This window comes from Oncorhynchus masou, chromosome 5 (assembly GCF_036934945.1).
Source record: "Oncorhynchus masou masou isolate Uvic2021 chromosome 5, UVic_Omas_1.1, whole genome shotgun sequence".
NCBI classification, from domain to species: Eukaryota; Metazoa; Chordata; class Actinopteri; order Salmoniformes; family Salmonidae; genus Oncorhynchus; species Oncorhynchus masou.
The window spans coordinates 26,612,712-26,630,088 of NC_088216.1; the positions used below are offsets into that span (position 1 = coordinate 26,612,712).

General features: G+C 45.9%; 1 protein-coding gene across 1 annotated transcript in view; it reads left to right on the plus strand.

Moving 5' to 3' along the window:
- The window catches only part of LOC135538574 (zinc finger protein Aiolos-like), a 22,266-nt gene extending 8,149 nt beyond the window's left edge, over positions 1 to 14,117 (plus strand). The window contains exons 4-8 of the mRNA XM_064964467.1: positions 8,185 to 8,559; positions 9,009 to 9,176; positions 10,128 to 10,244; positions 11,122 to 11,241; positions 12,833 to 14,117. Of these exons, the coding sequence (XP_064820539.1) occupies positions 8,185 to 8,559; positions 9,009 to 9,176; positions 10,128 to 10,244; positions 11,122 to 11,241; positions 12,833 to 13,500 (1,448 nt within the window). The 3' untranslated portion in view covers positions 13,501 to 14,117. The remainder of the gene's footprint in view (positions 1 to 8,184; positions 8,560 to 9,008; positions 9,177 to 10,127; positions 10,245 to 11,121; positions 11,242 to 12,832) is intronic.
- The last annotated feature ends 3,260 nt before the right edge of the window (positions 14,118 to 17,377 follow it).

Sequence of the window (17,377 nt, forward strand, 5' to 3'; positions counted from 1 at the left end):
GTGTGCTCTTGTTGATCCCAGTAGACGCTCTTGTGGAATTCTGTTTTTTGTTCTTGTTTATTTATTTTTGAGTATCTTTTGAGGCTTTTTGTGCTATACCTACCACCTTGTGGATTTGCCTTTTTGTCTTGGAGGATTACCTTGTGGATTGCCTTGTTCTTGTGGAATTCCTTTTGAGCTTGTGGAGTTACATGTTTTCCTGAAGGACTTCACTTTTTACTTTATTAAATACACCGTCTCAAGTACTGCTGTGTCTGCCTCATCTTCTGGGTTCTGCTGACTATTCGTGGCTCAGTTGGTTAAGTGACTGTTTCTCACTCCGGAGACCCGGGTTCGTAACCGGGTCCTGACAGAAACACAGAGCCAAAGAATGAACCCAGAGGCAGCCAGTTCCCAGGACCTTGTTGCCATGCTGTCCCACCACCAGGAGACTGTCCAACGCCACAAAGCTGCCCTGGTTCAGCAAGAGGCCTTAATGGCTAGACATTCTCATCTTCTGTCGGAGATGCTGACTTCCATAAAGCAGATATCTGATCAACTTACCCCGGCAACAGTTCCCGTCCCAGTACCTCAGATTCACGTACCCATGGCAGTTAACCCCCTGGCTGAACCTCGTCTTCCACCTCCCCAACGGTTCTCAGGTGATCCAAGTGCTTGTAAAGGGTTTCTCACCCAATGTTCTCTCTCCTTCGAGCTGCAACCCTCGTCTTTTCCCACCGACCGGTCTAAGATCGCATATATCATCACCCTGCTGTCGGAAAAAGCCCTGGCCTGGGCTACTGCTGTGTGGGATGCCCATAGTTCCTGCTGTGCCAGCTACTCTGCCTTTGCTGAGGAATTCAAACGAGTGTTTCAAGGCCCAAGCAGTGGTCCTGACTCAGCCAAAAAGCTCCTGACTCTCCACCAAGGTCAGCGCAGCGTGACGGACTATGCCATCCAGTTCCGCACGGTGGCAGCAGCGAGTGGCTGGAACAACGAGGCGCTCACGGTGTGCTCTCTGAAAGGCCATTCCGACACTATCCAAGATGAACTGGCCACTCGGGAACCACCGGACAATCTCGAGTCCCTGATCAAGTTGGCCTCACGCATTGACCAGCGTCTGAGAGAGAGAGAACTCAACCGTAGACCTCTAGCCCCTATCAGTCCCAGCTCCGAGTCCCCACCTTTATCCTCGCTGGCTCCACCGGAACCCATGCAGATTGGACGCATCTCCCAGGCTGAGAGAGACCGCCGGATGAGGGAGCGACGCTGTCTATATTGCGGCAAACCGGGCCATTTCCGTTCCACGTGTCCTGGGCTCCAGGGAAACGCTCTGTCCCGTACAGACCGGGGGGAACTGTAACGGGAAACATAACCTCCTCCCATCCGTCCAACTCCCGTCTGCTCATTCCAGTCACCCTTTGCTGGGACACCCACAAGCTTCACCTTCAAGCCTTGGTAGACTCTGGAGCCGCAGGTAACTTCATGGATGGTGTCTGGGCGAAGGAGAATGGCGTTCCCTCTGAACCTCTAAGTGACCCCATGAGGGTTACTACTTTGGATGGAAGCCCTTTGGGATCTGGACTTGTCACTCATGTCACTACCTCCTTGCGACTTTCAGTTTCAAAACACCAGGAATTGATGAACTTTCATTTGATCTCCTGTTCCGAGTTCCCTCTCGTCCTTGGATACCCCTGGCTTCACAGCCATAACCCTCACATCGACTGGTCTGTGGGCACTATCAAGCAGTGGGGTCCTACGTGCCAAGCTACTTGTATTTTCCCGAATTCCCAGAGTTCTACTCCCGAGTCTTTAGAATCCATCGACCTGACCCGAGTTCCCGAGTGTTACCATGACCTCAAACTGGTGTTTAGCAAACAGAGGGCCACCATGCTACCACCCCATAGACCTTACGATTGCCCCATCGACCTGTTTCCGGGAAAATGCCCCCCCAGGGGTCGGATCTTTTCCCTATCTCCACCCGAACGAGCTGCTATGGATACCTACATCAAGGACGCTCTGGAAGCAGGCCTCATGCGTCCATCCACCTCCCCGGCGGGAGCAGGGTTTTTCTTTGTGGCCAAGAAAGACGGTGGATTACGTCCTTGCATCGACTACCGGGGACTCAATGCCATAACCGTCCGTAACCGTTACCCGCTACCCCTTATGGCCACAGCCTTCGAGCTGCTCCAGGAAGCAGTTGTTTTCACTAAGCTTGACCTGCGGAACGCATACCATCTTGTGCGGATCAGACCTGGTGACGAGTGGAAGACCGCTTTCAACACGCCTACTGGTCACTATGAATACTTGGTGATGCCCTTCGGCCTGACCAACGCCCCAGCGGTGTTCCAAGCGCTCATAAACGATGTGCTTAGGGATATGCTTAACATATTTGTTTTCGTTTACTTGGATGACATTCTCATCTTTTCTAGCTCCCTTCAAGAACACACAAAGCATGTCAGACAAGTACTCAAACGCCTCCTAGACAGCCATCTGTACGTTAAGCTGGAAAAATGTGAATTCCATTCATCCCGAATTCCTGGGATTTGTAGTGGAACCCGGTCGAGTCCAAATGGACCCCAGGAAGGTAGGGGCGGTAGCGGATTGGCCCACTCCCAAATCCGTTAAGGAAGTTCAGCGTTTCCTGGGCTTCACAAACTTTTACCGCAAGTTCATCAAGAACTTCAGCTTGGTGGCAGCCCCTCTCTCAGCTTTAACTAAGGGTGGCAATGCAAGGTTTTTGTGGGGAAGAGAAGCTGAGACGGCCCTCCAAGGACTCAAGCAGCGCGTCCTCTCTGCTCCCATCCTGATACTACCGACTACGGATGAACCGTTTGCGGTGGAGGTAGACGCATCAGAGGTTGGTGTTGGAGCTGTCCTGTCTCAGAGGGGTGAAGACAAGAAGCTTCATCCGTGCGCTTTCTTCTCACACCGGCTTACCCCGGCTGAGAGGAACTACGATGTGGGGGATCGTGAACTCCTAGCGGTTAAGATGGCATTGAAGGAATGGAGACACTGGCTCGAGGGGGCTTCTCACCCTTTTCAAGTGCTTACGGACCACAAAAATTTGGAGTTTATCCAGCAGGCGAAGCGGTTGAACTCTAGACAAGCTAGATGGTCTCTTTTCTTCAATCGATTCCAGTTTATCCTCACCTATCGGCCCGGGTCGAAGAATCTCAAACCGGATGCCCTGTCCCGAGTCTACGCTCCTGCCATTCGAGATGACACGGACATGCCTGTCCTTCTTGCTGCTAAGATCGTGGCTCCGATCTCGTGGCAAGTTGAGGATACCGTGAGACGAGCTCAAGCTATCGAACCGGACCCGAAAGGAGGTCCTGCCAATCGGTTGTTTGTCCCCAAGGCAGTGAGGACTCAGGTCCTTCTGTGGGGGCACTCCTCTCGCCTCACCTGTCACCCGGGCGTAGGTCGCACCTTGGAGTTCATCCAGCGTAAGTTCTGGTGGCCTACCATAAGAGAAGACGTTGCCACTTTCGTCAATGCCTGCCCCGTGTGCTGCCAGGGCAAATCTTCTCACCTCCGCCCTCAAGGACTCCTTCACCCTTTACCTGTTCCCCACAGACCCTGGTCCCATATCTCATTGGACTTTATTACTGGCCTTCCTCCATCCCATGGCAATACTACTATCCTAGTCATAATCGACAGGTTTTCAAAGGCGGCCAGGTTCGTCCCTCTGACTAAGTTACCTTCTGCCAAGGAAACGGCTGAGTTGGTAATTAATCATGTGTTTCGAGTCTTCGGCATTCCTCAAGATATGGTTTCTGACAGAGGTCCCCAGTTTGCCTCAAGGTTTTGGAAGGCCTTCTGCCAGCTCATGGGGGCTTCTGCCAGTCTATCTTCAGGGTACCATCCGGAGTCCAACGGCCAAACAGAGAGGATGAATCAAGAGCTGGAAACCACCCTCCGATGTATGACTCGTAACAACCCGTCCACATGGTCGTCCTTTATTGTTTGGGCCGAATACGCGCACAACACCTTGCGCTCCTCCTCCACTGGTATGTCCCCGCACGAGTGTCAGTTTGGCTATGCCCCTCCATTGTTCCCGGACCAGGAGGCAGAAGTCAGAGTGCCTTCAGCCTTGAAGTTCGTCAGACGCTGTCGGCTTATGTGGAGGAAGATCCGTCTTAATCTTATGCGTTCCTCACAGAGGTACCAACAACAAGCCAACAGACGTCGCCGTCCCGGGCCTACCCTGCGCCCGGCCAGAGAGTCTGGCTCTCCACAAGAGACTTACCACTACGGGTGGAGTCTCGCAAGCTGTCCCAAAGATACATCGGTCCCTTTAAGGTTGCCAGGAGAGTTAACCCAGTTTCTTATCGCCTACACTTACCCAGATCCCTTAAGATTAATCCCACGTTTCACATTTCCTTATTAAAACCTGTTGTTTTTTCTGCACTTGTCCCGGCAGACAGACCTCCCCCTCCGCCTCGTGTCATTGGAGGCCAGCCGGCTTATACCGTCCATCGGATACTGGATTCCCGCCGGGTGCAGCGGTCCTGGCAGTATCTGGTGGACTGGGAAGGCTACGGTCCCGAGGAGCGCTCCTGGGTTCCTGCCAAAGACATACTGGACCCTGACCTCATTCGTCAGTTCAGGGCCCTCCACCCCGAGAGAGCTGGTAGGAACGTCAGGAGCCGTTCCTAGGGGGGGGGGATTCTGTCAGGATTTGGCCAGGGTTGTTCCGGTTTTTGGTCACTAGATGCCCCCATTGTGCTTTTTGACCTTTTGCTTTCCCTTGATCCCCTTTATTATTTGCACCTGTGCCTCGTTTCCCCTGATTGTATTTAAACCCTTTGTTTCCCTCAGTTCTTTGCTCTGTGTTTGTATGTTAGCACCCAGCCCTAGTGTTCTGTGTGCTCTTGTTGATCCCGGTGGACGCTCTTGTGGAATTCTGTTTTTTGTTCTTGTTTATTTATTTTTGAGTATCTTTTGAGGCTTTTTGTGCTATACCTACCACCTTGTGGATTTGCCTTTTTGTCTTGGAGGATTACCTTGTGGATTGCCTTGTTCTTGTGGAATTCCTTTTGAGCTTGTGGAGTTACATGTTTTCCTGAAGGACTTCACTTTTTACTTTATTAAATACACCGTCTCAAGTACTGCTGTGTCTGCCTCATCTTCTGGGTTCTGCTGACTATTCGTGGCTCAGTTGGTTAAGTGACTGTTTCTCACTCCGGAGACCTGGGTTCGTAACCGGGTCCTGACATGTTCTTGTGTTTTTTATGGAACGTTTTCTTCACGTTCTGAAAACAGAATGTATGTTTTTAAATGACATTCTTAGAACGTTCTCTGAACTTTACAACATTTTGGTTCTCGGGAACAATTTGAGAACATGTTTTTAAATAGAACCATGAGGAAACCTGTAGGAAACATAATTGCTGAAGTACTGAAATTCCCACAGAAGAACATTGTTTCTTAATGTTCTTGGAACAATTTCAGAACATTACTTTAACCCTCCTGTTGTGTTCGTTTCATGTTAATTAATTCTGTGTTCCCGGTCCAAAATGACCACCCCATTATAGCTGATTATAAATTCACAATAATACATATATTATCATCTAATGTTGTGTTAGATCTTTTTATCAACTTAAGTTCTTGTGAACATTATACGTTTTGAACTTCTATTTGCTATTTATGGCCTGTAGACCTCTTTGACCTGAGCTCATACAACTCATTTTTTACTTAAAAATAAAGCATAATGTATGGATTATTTTGACTATAGCAAATACTCAGATGAAACATATTGTGCTATTTATCACAGACTAATTTATGTCAAAGTTTAACAGGACATTTGTTTTGAAACCATTTCACATTTTTAAATGGTGACAGGATTTTATGTCATCAACCCGTGGTATGGCGTATCTCGTTGGCCCTGGGGTCATTCTGATAACATTTTCAGCCGACAGCCGACCTCTCCTCTCAGGTGGGGATGAAGATTCTTTGACTGGAATGTAACAACAACCTCAGCAGGGCCCTCTTTCTCACCACTGGTTGTCTCTTGGTCTGGATCATATTCTGTGGTGTCTTCAACTTCTGACACTTCCTCCTCTAATGCATCTTCTTTGTCAGTTTTCTGGCCTCTCTCCTCACCAGTGTCATGATCAAAGATATGATCAAGAGCCTCACATACAGTATATCGTTTGCTCATTGTGCTGCCACAGAATGAATTGTGAGCAAGGCCTCAAAAAAGCTTTATATACCAGAGTTGTGAGAAAAGTTCTATATATTATTGAAACAATGTTGCGATTGTTTGTGAGAATGCCAACAGGTGTGGTTCCCGTGGGGGAAAATTATATTGGGGAAAGGTTCCCATGGAAGCCAAGAAATGGAGTGAGGTGTGTGTGTGTGTGTGTGTGTGTGTGTGTGTGTGTGTGTGTGTGTGTGTGTGTGTGTGTGAGAGAGAGAGAGTAAGTCTGTGTGTGTGTGTGTGTGTGTTTAAACACACATGCATGTGGGGGTCTGGGAGAGCAAGTGTGTCCATTTGATGAATGGGCATGTGCCTGAACTCAATTTTATACACTAATTGTAGTCTCACCCATTCATTTGTAATGACTGGTCATTTTTGGCCAAGAACACCACAGGTGTACAAAAGTTAGATAAAACAGCCAAAATGTTATATAAACATTGTGTTCAGATGCCCTGTGTTGACAAAGTCATGGAACCTTATGATAATTAGATTAAATTAACTACAATTTTCAGAGAGAAAACTTGTAAATCGGTCCAATTCGACCGAGAACACAGCAGGAGGGTTAAATGGAACCATGTAGGAAACGTTATATTGAAGTAATGAAATTCCTGAAGAAGAAAGTTGTTTCTTTTTTAAATTTATAAATACATTTTACCCCTTTTTTGTGGTATCCAATTGTTAGTAGCTACTATCTTGTCTCATTGCTACAACTCCCGTACAGGCTCGAGAGAGACGAAGGTTGAAAGTCATGCGTCCTCCGATACACAACCCAACCAAGCCGCACTGCTTCTTAACACAGCGCGCATCCAACCCGGAAGCCAGCCGCACCAATGTGTTGGAGGAAACACCGTGCACCTGGCAACCTTGGTTAGCGTGCACTTCGCCCTGCCTGCCACAGGAGTCGCTGGTGCACGATGAGACAAGGATATCCCTACCGGCCAAACCCGGACAACGCTAGGCCAATTGTGTGTCGCCCCACAGACCTCCTGGTCGCGGCCGGTTACAACAGAGCCTGGGCGCAAACCCAGAGTCCCTGGTGGCACAGCTGGCGCTGCAGTACAGCGCCCTTAACCACTGTGCCACCTGGGAGGCCAGAAAGTTGTTTCTTAACATTCTCTCAACAATTTGAGAACATTCCCAAAGACAAACCATTTGGAGACGGTTCCTAGAACATTACTAACATTGAAATAAAATGTAACCATGTTTGAACTTTTAGGAAAGATTATGTTTAAGGAAATGAAACACCAAGAATTGTATTATTATTATTTTTTGTCAAGTTCCTTAAATGTGCTGAGAATGTTCCAAAGCCAAGCAACTATCCTGTTATGTCCATATTTGCAGAAAATTGCATGTAGAATCATTAGATAGGTTTTACAACATAGACCAACATTTTTCTCTTCGCACACTGGCAGTGGACAAAATAATAACTTTTGAAGTTTAAAGTGGTAATCAGCAGTAGAAACAATAACAAAACCAGCTCCCCACCCCTGGTTCTGTAAAAAGCAGAGGGATGGGGCTGGAGAAATGTAACCACTCTCAAATTCGTAGGCAGAGCTATGGATGCAAGAATTGACCATCCATGATATCAAAATGATAGTTTTAACCATGTTTTGAGGCTATACAGTGTTTGTTACATGTTCTTTGTTTACAAACATTGGAGTTAAACAAGCTTATATTTTGGGTTTTGATGGGCTACGACAGTTGAACTAAGCTCATGAGGCATTTGCAAGTTATATTCTTCAAGAATCAATGTGCACATATAATTAATTTATAAGTCCAAAAATGAATGTAGCAACTGCTGATTGCCCCTTTAAAGTCAGTCAGTCTGTTTATGAAACCGGTCAGCTGAAATAAGACTAGTCCCCAAAATATGTATATTTTTATGTTGTTTTACCACCATAGACCAGTCACAACTAGTTTTATGCAATTAGCTCCAGGTGCTAATGAAGTCAAATAACCAAGGAGGGAAATATATTTAACCCTCTCGTTCCCCTACTTCCTAGATGGGGTTCCCGTGAAAACTGAGAGGGAAGAGTATGACGACAATGACGATCAGTACCCCAAGAGTGAAGAAGGTGAACGAGACAATTACCTTTATGAAGAAGAGGAAGAAGATGAGAAGGAAAGGGATGAGGAAGACGAAGGAGAAGAAGAGGGGGAAGGGGAGGAAGAGGGAGAAACCCTTAACGAACCACAGGACCTGTCTCTGGCAGATTATGTAAAGTATGAGAGCACAGGCCCGCAGGACGCCCACACCAACTCCTCGTTGTACGCAGCAGTACCCCGCAGCCAGGCAGCAGGCAAGCTCAACTGTGACATCTGTGGCCTGTCCTGCGTCAGCATCAATGTGCTGCTCGTGCACAAGCGAAGCCACACCGGTGAGCAGAGTAACACAGCCAAACCAACACTGGCCTTAAATAATGGTGTTTTTGTTATATAACACTGTGGCTTTGATAAACTTAGTAGATCAAGGTGTTTGATTAAAATATTTGCGTTTCAATATGTACAGTGACTCATGCGTTATACTTTGAATGGACACATTTGACTTTACATGTACTCTACATTTCTTGCCCTAGTACTGATAAAATGCCATTTCAACATCTGCTATAACACAGTAATCACACTTCACTCAATGGTCTGCTTTATTAGATGTGTGGAACAAAGCAAGTGTTACTTCTATTTAGTCACAGTACTACTGTGACTACTACTAGTACTAATACCACAGTCGCTCAACTATATGCTACATAACTACTGTATCAGTAAGTCTTGGCAGTGTTGACAGAGTTTCTCCATGACATAGGATCCCTCTGTTTTTTCCTACACCTAGGTGAACGTCCATTCCACTGCAGCCAGTGTGGTGCCTCCTTCACCCAGAAAGGAAACCTGCTTCGCCACATCAAACTGCACTCCGGGGAGAAGCCCTTCAAGTGCCCTATGTGCAGCTACGCCTGCCGCAGACGAGACGCCCTCAGCGGACACCTGCGCACTCACTCAAGTACCTATCTACCATATGTGTGCCACCTGCGTTTACATATGTATGTCCACACATGCATATTATAATAACAAAAACTCAGGTATTTTCCACCTGTTCGCACTTACTCACACACGTACACAAAACATATGTGTACACATGCAAACACACACACACGTAGGTACTTATAACCTGTCTGCACACAGTTATTTAGATATACCACTTCACCTTCGGGCTGTCAGTGACGCTCATTTAAAGGAGGTTCTTGAGTCCTCCCGAGTGGCACAGACCCAGGTTCATTTCCCAGGCTGTGCCACAACCGGCCGTAGCCGGAGTCCCATATATATCTATTTTTTTAAACCGTTATTTTACCAGGTAAGTTGACTGAGAACACGTCCTCATTTACAGCAACGACCTGGGGAATAGTTACAGCGGAGAGGAGGGGGGTGAATGAGCCAATCGTAAACTGGGGATTATTAGGTGACCGTGATGGTTTGAGGGCCAGATTGGGAATTTAGGATGTGAGGACGGCGCACAATTGGCCCAGCATTGTCCGGGTTAGGGTAGGGTTTGGCCGGTGGGGCTTTACTTGGCTCATCGCGCTCTAGCGACTTCTTGTGGTGGGCCGGGTGCCTGTGGGCTGACCCCAGTTGCCAGTTGAACAGTGTTTCCTCTGACACATTGGTGCGGCAGGCTTCCGGGTTAAGCTGGCGGGTGTTAAGGAGCGCGGTTTGGCGGGTCATGTTTCGGAGGACGCATTACTCCCCCTTCGCCTCCCTAGCCCGTTGAGGCGATGAGACAAGATAAATAAAAAAAAATAGGGAGAAAAGGGGGGTGAGATAAAACAATGAAAAATATAGGAGATTCTTGCAGAGATCGTAGTTGCCCCATTATTTAACAACAGCCTCAGTAAGCAAAGTGTATGATGGTTTGAAGTGGGAGTTTGTAGTTTTAACTGAAACTCTTTTCTCACAGTAGAGAAGCCCTACAAGTGCAACCACTGCGGTCGCAGTTACAAGCAGCGCAGCTCCCTTGAAGAGCACCGAGAGAGGTGCCATGTGTACATCCAGAACAAAGGCAACACTGAGAGAGGTGAGAGGCCCCGGGACACTCCTACATACCCTCTGTTACACACACACACACTTCAGACACCACACACATACACACTTACATAAACGCACTTTAGACATACACACATACACACTTTACTCATGCAATCACACACACACACACATGCACACACACACACACACACACACACATACAACATTCACAGGCACTCACACTCAGATGTGTGCACATTCTGTTATCTACTCACACATTTGTGCACACACGCATACATACATACAAATTTGCTGTTTGCAGAGTTGTGTAGCTTCATTCCAATGAGTTCATGGTCGTAAGTTAGCCCACCATTAGAGCTAAATAGGTTGTGGCTGTTGCTGTGGGAGACGTTGTGATGTAAGGACACCAGAGGGGAAGTCAGTCAGAAGAGACAAATGTCTCAGTGTCGTGATCTGACTGCACACCCCCCAGAAGTCTGTTTGCCTGCCATGGTGGACAGCCAAGACGGTTGCGACACAAACAATACTCTGTTGTTTTGTGGTCGGTTGAATGTCGTAAGTACGGCAGATAGATAGCGTGTGGTGAGGAAGCACATCCTCGACCTGCGGTCTTCCTCCTGCAGGCCTCACTAGTCGATGAAGCAAAACACCAGGAAGTGAGGTCACGGGCTTTGTTATCTTGGCTGCGATCAAATTTTCATTGGTTTCTCCGAGGGTGAGTTTCATTTTAAAGTAATTTTGTTTGTTAGCCCTGTAAAAGAAAACGAGAATTTCACAACCTCAAATGCCCGAGGCAGTGGACAGTTGCAGCACAGGGGACAGAAAGCACACACTCTGTCCTTACTGTACCTCTGTACTGCTAAGAGACCTCTCTCTCTCTCTCTCTCTCTCTCTGTATCTCTCAGCCGGTGAGGACACCCACGTATCCAGGACTACTCACATGGGCACAGAGCGCGCTCTGCTACTGGACAGGTTGGCGAGCAACGTAGCCAAACGCAAGAGCTCTATGCCACAGAAGTTCACTGGTAAGACCAGTATGACTCATTCCTCACTTACAGTTCAACTGTCTCGCAGGTTGTCACCTTGGTAGGGTTAACTAGGCATGGGCGAGTGTGGGCGTTCATTCAAACAAAATGATGATTACTTTGTGACTAGACTTTGTGACTAGATGGTTGCTTACGCGTTTGAGAAATTGTTCATTTGGTAATTCAATAGCAATTTGATTAATTGTCGCTGCTGCTGCTGCTATTATTTTATTAGTGTTTACTGTCAGTTGCATTTAATTTAAACAAATGTAAGTTTTAAGTGTATTGTATCATTGTCTGTCTAAGCTACATGTCTGTCTGTCTGTCTGTCTCTTTTGCTGTCTCTCTCTCTATCTGTCTATATGTCTCTCTATCTATGCAGTTCTCCTGTCCCCCCTTGCTTTGCTTGCCAAGCAGGAATTTTGGCCAGAACGGCAGCCTCATCTGCTGCACCGCGCCATAGGGTGGTAGACCACTGCCCTAATTTCCCTGCCTGATGTATATGTTAGGTGGGTATGGTTAACCACGCATATGAATAGAATGCCAATAACATGAAGCAATCGTGGGAGATGTGCCTTTTGCACACTGGAACTCTCTCACACACAAACTGACAAGTTTAAACATCCAAGTTGTAGTGCTTCATTGAAACTTCTACACTACTACTACTGCTGAGTGTTTGAAGAACGTCAGTTTCAGTAAATTAGTGATTTGTCATCATGTTGACTTCCCAAACCCTAAGGCGTTGTATCCATTTCCTATACCCAGGTCACACTTTCTTGTCAAGCGTCTCCGCTTATCATAAACTGTTTAGTTTCAGAATTCGAGTCACTGCAAAGAAACAGCAAGCGTCTGGCCTAAAGAGATCCTCCTATCACCCATCACCCTGACAAATGAACTGAAATCTTGCAATATAACGACCACAGGAGGAAAAGAGAGGTGGTGTGTTCGACCACAGGGTTGAAAACAGGCGAGAGCGCGAAACGTGAGCAGATGCCTCCGTCTCCTCTTGTGGTGGAACAGCAGCTGCAGCAGTGGAGACTGAGATGCCTCTTCGTCTTCTCCTCGTTTCTGTGGCTGAGTCCTAAATGGCACCCTATTCCCTATAGTTCACCAAATGGCACCCTATTCCATAATGCACCATATAGAGAACAGGGTGACGTTTGGGACACAGCTTCTCTGTCCTGTCACGCCCTCTTAGTGTTCGTTCTGTGGTAAGAAGCTCGTTTATCTACAGGGTCAGCGTCTGCCTGCTAGTTCTCTATTGTACGAGCTATCAAGATTTCAATTGTACAGAATGTGCTTTTTTTCTTCAAGTGTGACCGAGCTTGCTCTTTTGCTGCTGAAGCTCCTTATAGTTAGTGGAGTTGGTTATCTTGTGGCTCCCTCTCCACTGCATGTCTCTGGCTTTTTTCTGTCTGCGAAATGGTTACTGCTGAGCTATTTATATAGAGATATATGCATATATATGGCCATATGTATATATATAGAGAGATATACAGTTGATGTATTTTTGTCTCTGGGTTAGTTGCCCCATCTGCACAGTGCTGAGTAAGTGAGTGCTGAGGTGTCTCTCTCTGTGTGGGTGATCCAGGGGACAACGGCATGTGTCTGGACCTGAGCTTCAACAGGGAGCTGATCCACCACTCTGACGTCATGGACCCTCCCCTCACCTCCCCAGGATCCGAGAACCACCACATCCACCAGCCCCTCTACACAAGCCATGACCCTGACTCTGCCTCCCCCCACAGGGCCTACCCCATCCCCCTGAGCCGCGCTGACATGAGCCCCCTGGCCCTTACCAATGGTCACAAGCTGGAGCAGCAGCAGAGCACCGGTCTCGCCTACCTGCCCCGGCCCAGCCAGGGCCATCCTAGCATGGACTCACTCCACACCGATCGGGCCCAGCTCTCCCAGCCTCTCATCTACAACCTGGGGCACTTGCTGGGGCCAAGTCCCCACAACAGCCTCTCACACCCCCATACCCAGGCCCACGCGCTCCCCATGCCACCCCTAGAGGCTCTGAGGGTGGTAAGGAGCGAAGGGGAGGTAGGGGTTGGGGTAGGTACGGGGGCGGGGGCGGTGTACCCCTGCGGTCACTGCAGGGTGTGGTTTCTGGATTACGTCATGTTCACCATCCACATGGGCTGCCATGGCTTCCGTGACCCACTGGAGTGCAATGTATGTGGCCATCGCAGCCGGGACCGCTACGAGTTCTCCTCACACATTGCACGCGGCGAGCACCGCCTGGAGTTGAAGTAGTGTAGACGCACATGTGCACATGAACACACACACACATACACCCATACATGGAGTCAGACTCCTAAACGGAATAATACATACACATTTATACACTTACACACACGAATTGTGTATTTACATTACATACACACAAAAGGTATCTCAGGGACTTTCCTTTCTGTTTTTAATTAGCACCAGTATTACCACACACAAACACAAAGAAATGTAGCATTTCAGTAAAGTAGCATTTAAAATGTTTTATAGAGTTTATTTCTCCATCTAAGATGATGGAAATGTATGTTTTATGTGGGACTACATTTTATTCTGCTTCACTAAGCCACGGAATAACTTAAATATATATATTGTTTATTTTATTTTTGATTACTATTCAACAGAAGTGTCAATAGTGTCAATAGAAGTGGTAATAGGCAGTCAATATTTGGCATTACCTTTGCCATGCCTGCTGCTTTTAGGTTGGGATATACTACAGTGTGTCCAAATGTCCTCTGTAGGTACAGCAGTAGTAGTAGGACATAGTACTGAGTACATTTTACGTTCGCTGTAAGCTGACTGACAGACTATGCTGTACATTTGTTTTCCTGTTAACTGTGCTGAGGTTCGAAAATAAAAAAAGAGAATTAAAGCTAATGTGTGGACTGTACCTTGTGAAAGAAGTAGCAAGCGTCACTACAGAAAATTACGTCTTCTTAATAGTCTATGTGCAAAAAAAACTATCCTTATGATCTCAAAGGTCATGTGTCTCGTTTTAGGCTGTGGTTTGAGAAGTTCACAGCTTCAAAGAAAGACAGCACTTCACAATACACTCCCCTCTTCACAACTCCTCAAAGTCAAACTGTTTCTCTGTCCTTGATTTCAACTTACAGTATTTATCTAGCGCTCCCAGAAGTTAAGGAGATGTGCTATGAACATGTGCTGTAAGAGACTGCTTTGTAGACAAGATCTGTGGCTCTGCTTATTGCACAAGTAGACAGTCATTAATAAAGAGCATGTAGGATTGATAGTAGGAATTATAATTTATTGCTGCTTGATTATTTTTCATTAATACCAATGTTTCACACTGTACATACAGTGTGACTTTAATGGGGAACTGTGCTTGCATGTAAAAGTTAGCTAAAGATATGGCAGGAGGGAACAAAATGTAAAAACACGCTTGATTTGATTTGGGGGGAATGTCTTCAGTTCAAGTCAATATGAAACTAGAAGTCTGGCACACAGTAAGCAATTCCCAAAGGGCAGAAGGTTCCTTAGGAAAGAACTTGCCTACCCCAATCCAGATAAGAAATACTCAAACCAATCGAAACTGCTTATGTCCACTTTCACCTGAGTATCCGTCAGTCACACCAGTAACTCACATACCTCATAACAACAGGTGTAGACTAACAGTGAAATGCTTACTTACAGGCTTTCCCAACAACACATAGAGAAAAAATTTGAAATTATAGAAAAATACAAAAATAATAACACAAGGAATAAATACACAATGAGTAATGATAACGTGGCTATTTACACGGGGTACCAGTACCGAGTCATTGTGCAGAGATAAGAAGGAGGTCATTGAGGTAGATATGTACATATATATAGCTAGACTAATCAGACTCCCTAGTCGTATCAGTAACAGTAAGCAGGCAATAAGTTGACGAGCCAGCCACATGTCAGACAGACCAGGGACACAGTCAGTCACGACTCACTGCTCGGACCGGCGTCAGACCACCAGAACAGGTGTGAGTCTCATCTCATCCAGCTGCTGACATCTCTTTATCTGTCCTTTCCATCAGCACTCATTTCCCCTTTCTTTCTCCCTCTCTCTCTCTCTCTCTCTCTCTCTCTCTCTCTCTCTCTCTCTCTCTCTCAATGCAGAGTTGAGTGAAGAGACTTTATACTTATAAAGCAGGCTGTGCTCTCAATGAATCCGCCCAGATATGCTTATCAGGATGTTTATTGTAAAGATGACAGGTTTGTATGTCTCTGCATTAAAAACAACAATGCTAAATATATATTTTTCAATGTAAACTGTAAGGAGAGTATAGAAGGGTAGAGAGGTGGAGTTGGTGTCCATGGTTTGATGACCCAGTCCTTTGTCTAACTTTCTCTATCTGCCCAAGTGTCCCTGTAAAGTTCCCTGTCTCCCTCTCTTCTACAAGCATAAAACAAGTTACCCAGCAGCAATTTACTTACAGACAGCAGTGGAGGCTGCTGAGAGGAGAACTGCTCATAATATTGTCCGGAACCGAGCAAATAGGATGGCATTAAACACCCGGAAACCATGTGTTTGATTCCATTCCACTGATTCCGCTCCAGCCATTACCACGAGCCTGTCCTCCCCAATTAAGGTGCCAACAGCCTCCAGTGAGAGACCGAAGTAATACATTGACCATGGAGAACATACGATGCACAATGGAATAGGGCTCACAGTGACATCTACTGACTGAATCAAGGTCTAACTTATTTTTGTCCAAGAAATTGCTTCGGTTGATAATTACACAAATAAAGAGTTTGAGAATATTGATAGTTCACAAAAACCACAAAAGTTATTATTTTCATAAATAGTTTTCAAGGTAAGGAAGCAAATGTGTAATTTTGTAATTTGGGTGAACTATCCCTTTAATACCCCTGTGGTCCATTTTATTGGCTGGAGGCTATTGTTCTGTTAAAATTAGGCACCTTGCTCAATTTAGATTTCAAGCACGCATTTCCTACTATGTCCACTCAAATCATTGTTTTCAGTTTCAGTTTGACCTAGTAGGGAGGATTGGGTTGTTTCTGGACTCAGACATGATTTCTCTGAAGTCAGATGGTTCATCAAGACCTGCCTATATAAAGGGAAATCCCACTGTGTCCACGAAGATGTACAATCTGAACTTTCTCAACGAGGTCAGTTCTCAGTGAAACAGCCACGCTGTATCATTTTGAAGATCTTCCAGTTTCAAGAATTTTAAGAGAAAACATCAACATGGGTGAGCTTTATTCAGCTCTATCATGAATTCTGCATAATATTGTAATTGTAATTTACTAAAACCAGTTAAAAGATCCTGTCATATCTTTCTGTATTTGTAGGATGTGAATTGCCTGTGTGTGTAGTAGAACTCTTTAAACATTGTGTCTGGAATATAAGCCAACAGCAGGGCTTATTGAAAAATAACCATCAATGATTATGTTGTGGTATGAGTTAGTATGCACTCAAATAATAAATAATTGTCTTTATTTTAGCAAATCGTTACGGCGATATTAGCAAAGTTGACACTAACGGTGCCACATGGGCAACAGCAAATGCTGACGGGAAAAGTTCCAGTGGTATGTGGTTTCTGACAACTGTTATATATACAATACCAGTCAAAAGTCTGGACACACCTACCCATTCAAGAGTTTTTCTTTATTTTTACTATTTTCTACATTGTAGAATAATAGCGAAGACATCAAAACTATGAAATAACACGAAAAAAGTGTTAAACAAATCAAAATATATTTTATATTTGATATTCTCCAAAGTAGCCACTCTTTTTCTTGATGACAGCTTTGCACACTCTTGGCATTCTCTCAACCAGCATCATGAGGAATGCTTTTCCAACAGTCTGGAAGGAGTTTCCACAAATGCTGAGCACTTGTTGGCTGCTTTTCCTTCACTCTGCTGTCCAACTCATCCCAAACCATTTCAATTGGATTGAGGTCGGGTGATTGTGGAGGCCAGGTAATCTCCTGAGTTGTGCAGTGGTCTAAGGCACTGCATCTCAGTGCTAGAGGCGTCAGTAAAGACACCCTGGTTCGAATCCAGACTGTATCACAACTGGCTGTGATTGTATCACAACTGGCCGTGACACAATTATCCCAGTGTCGTCTGGATTGTAGGCCTTCATTGTAAATAATAATTTGTTCTTAACTA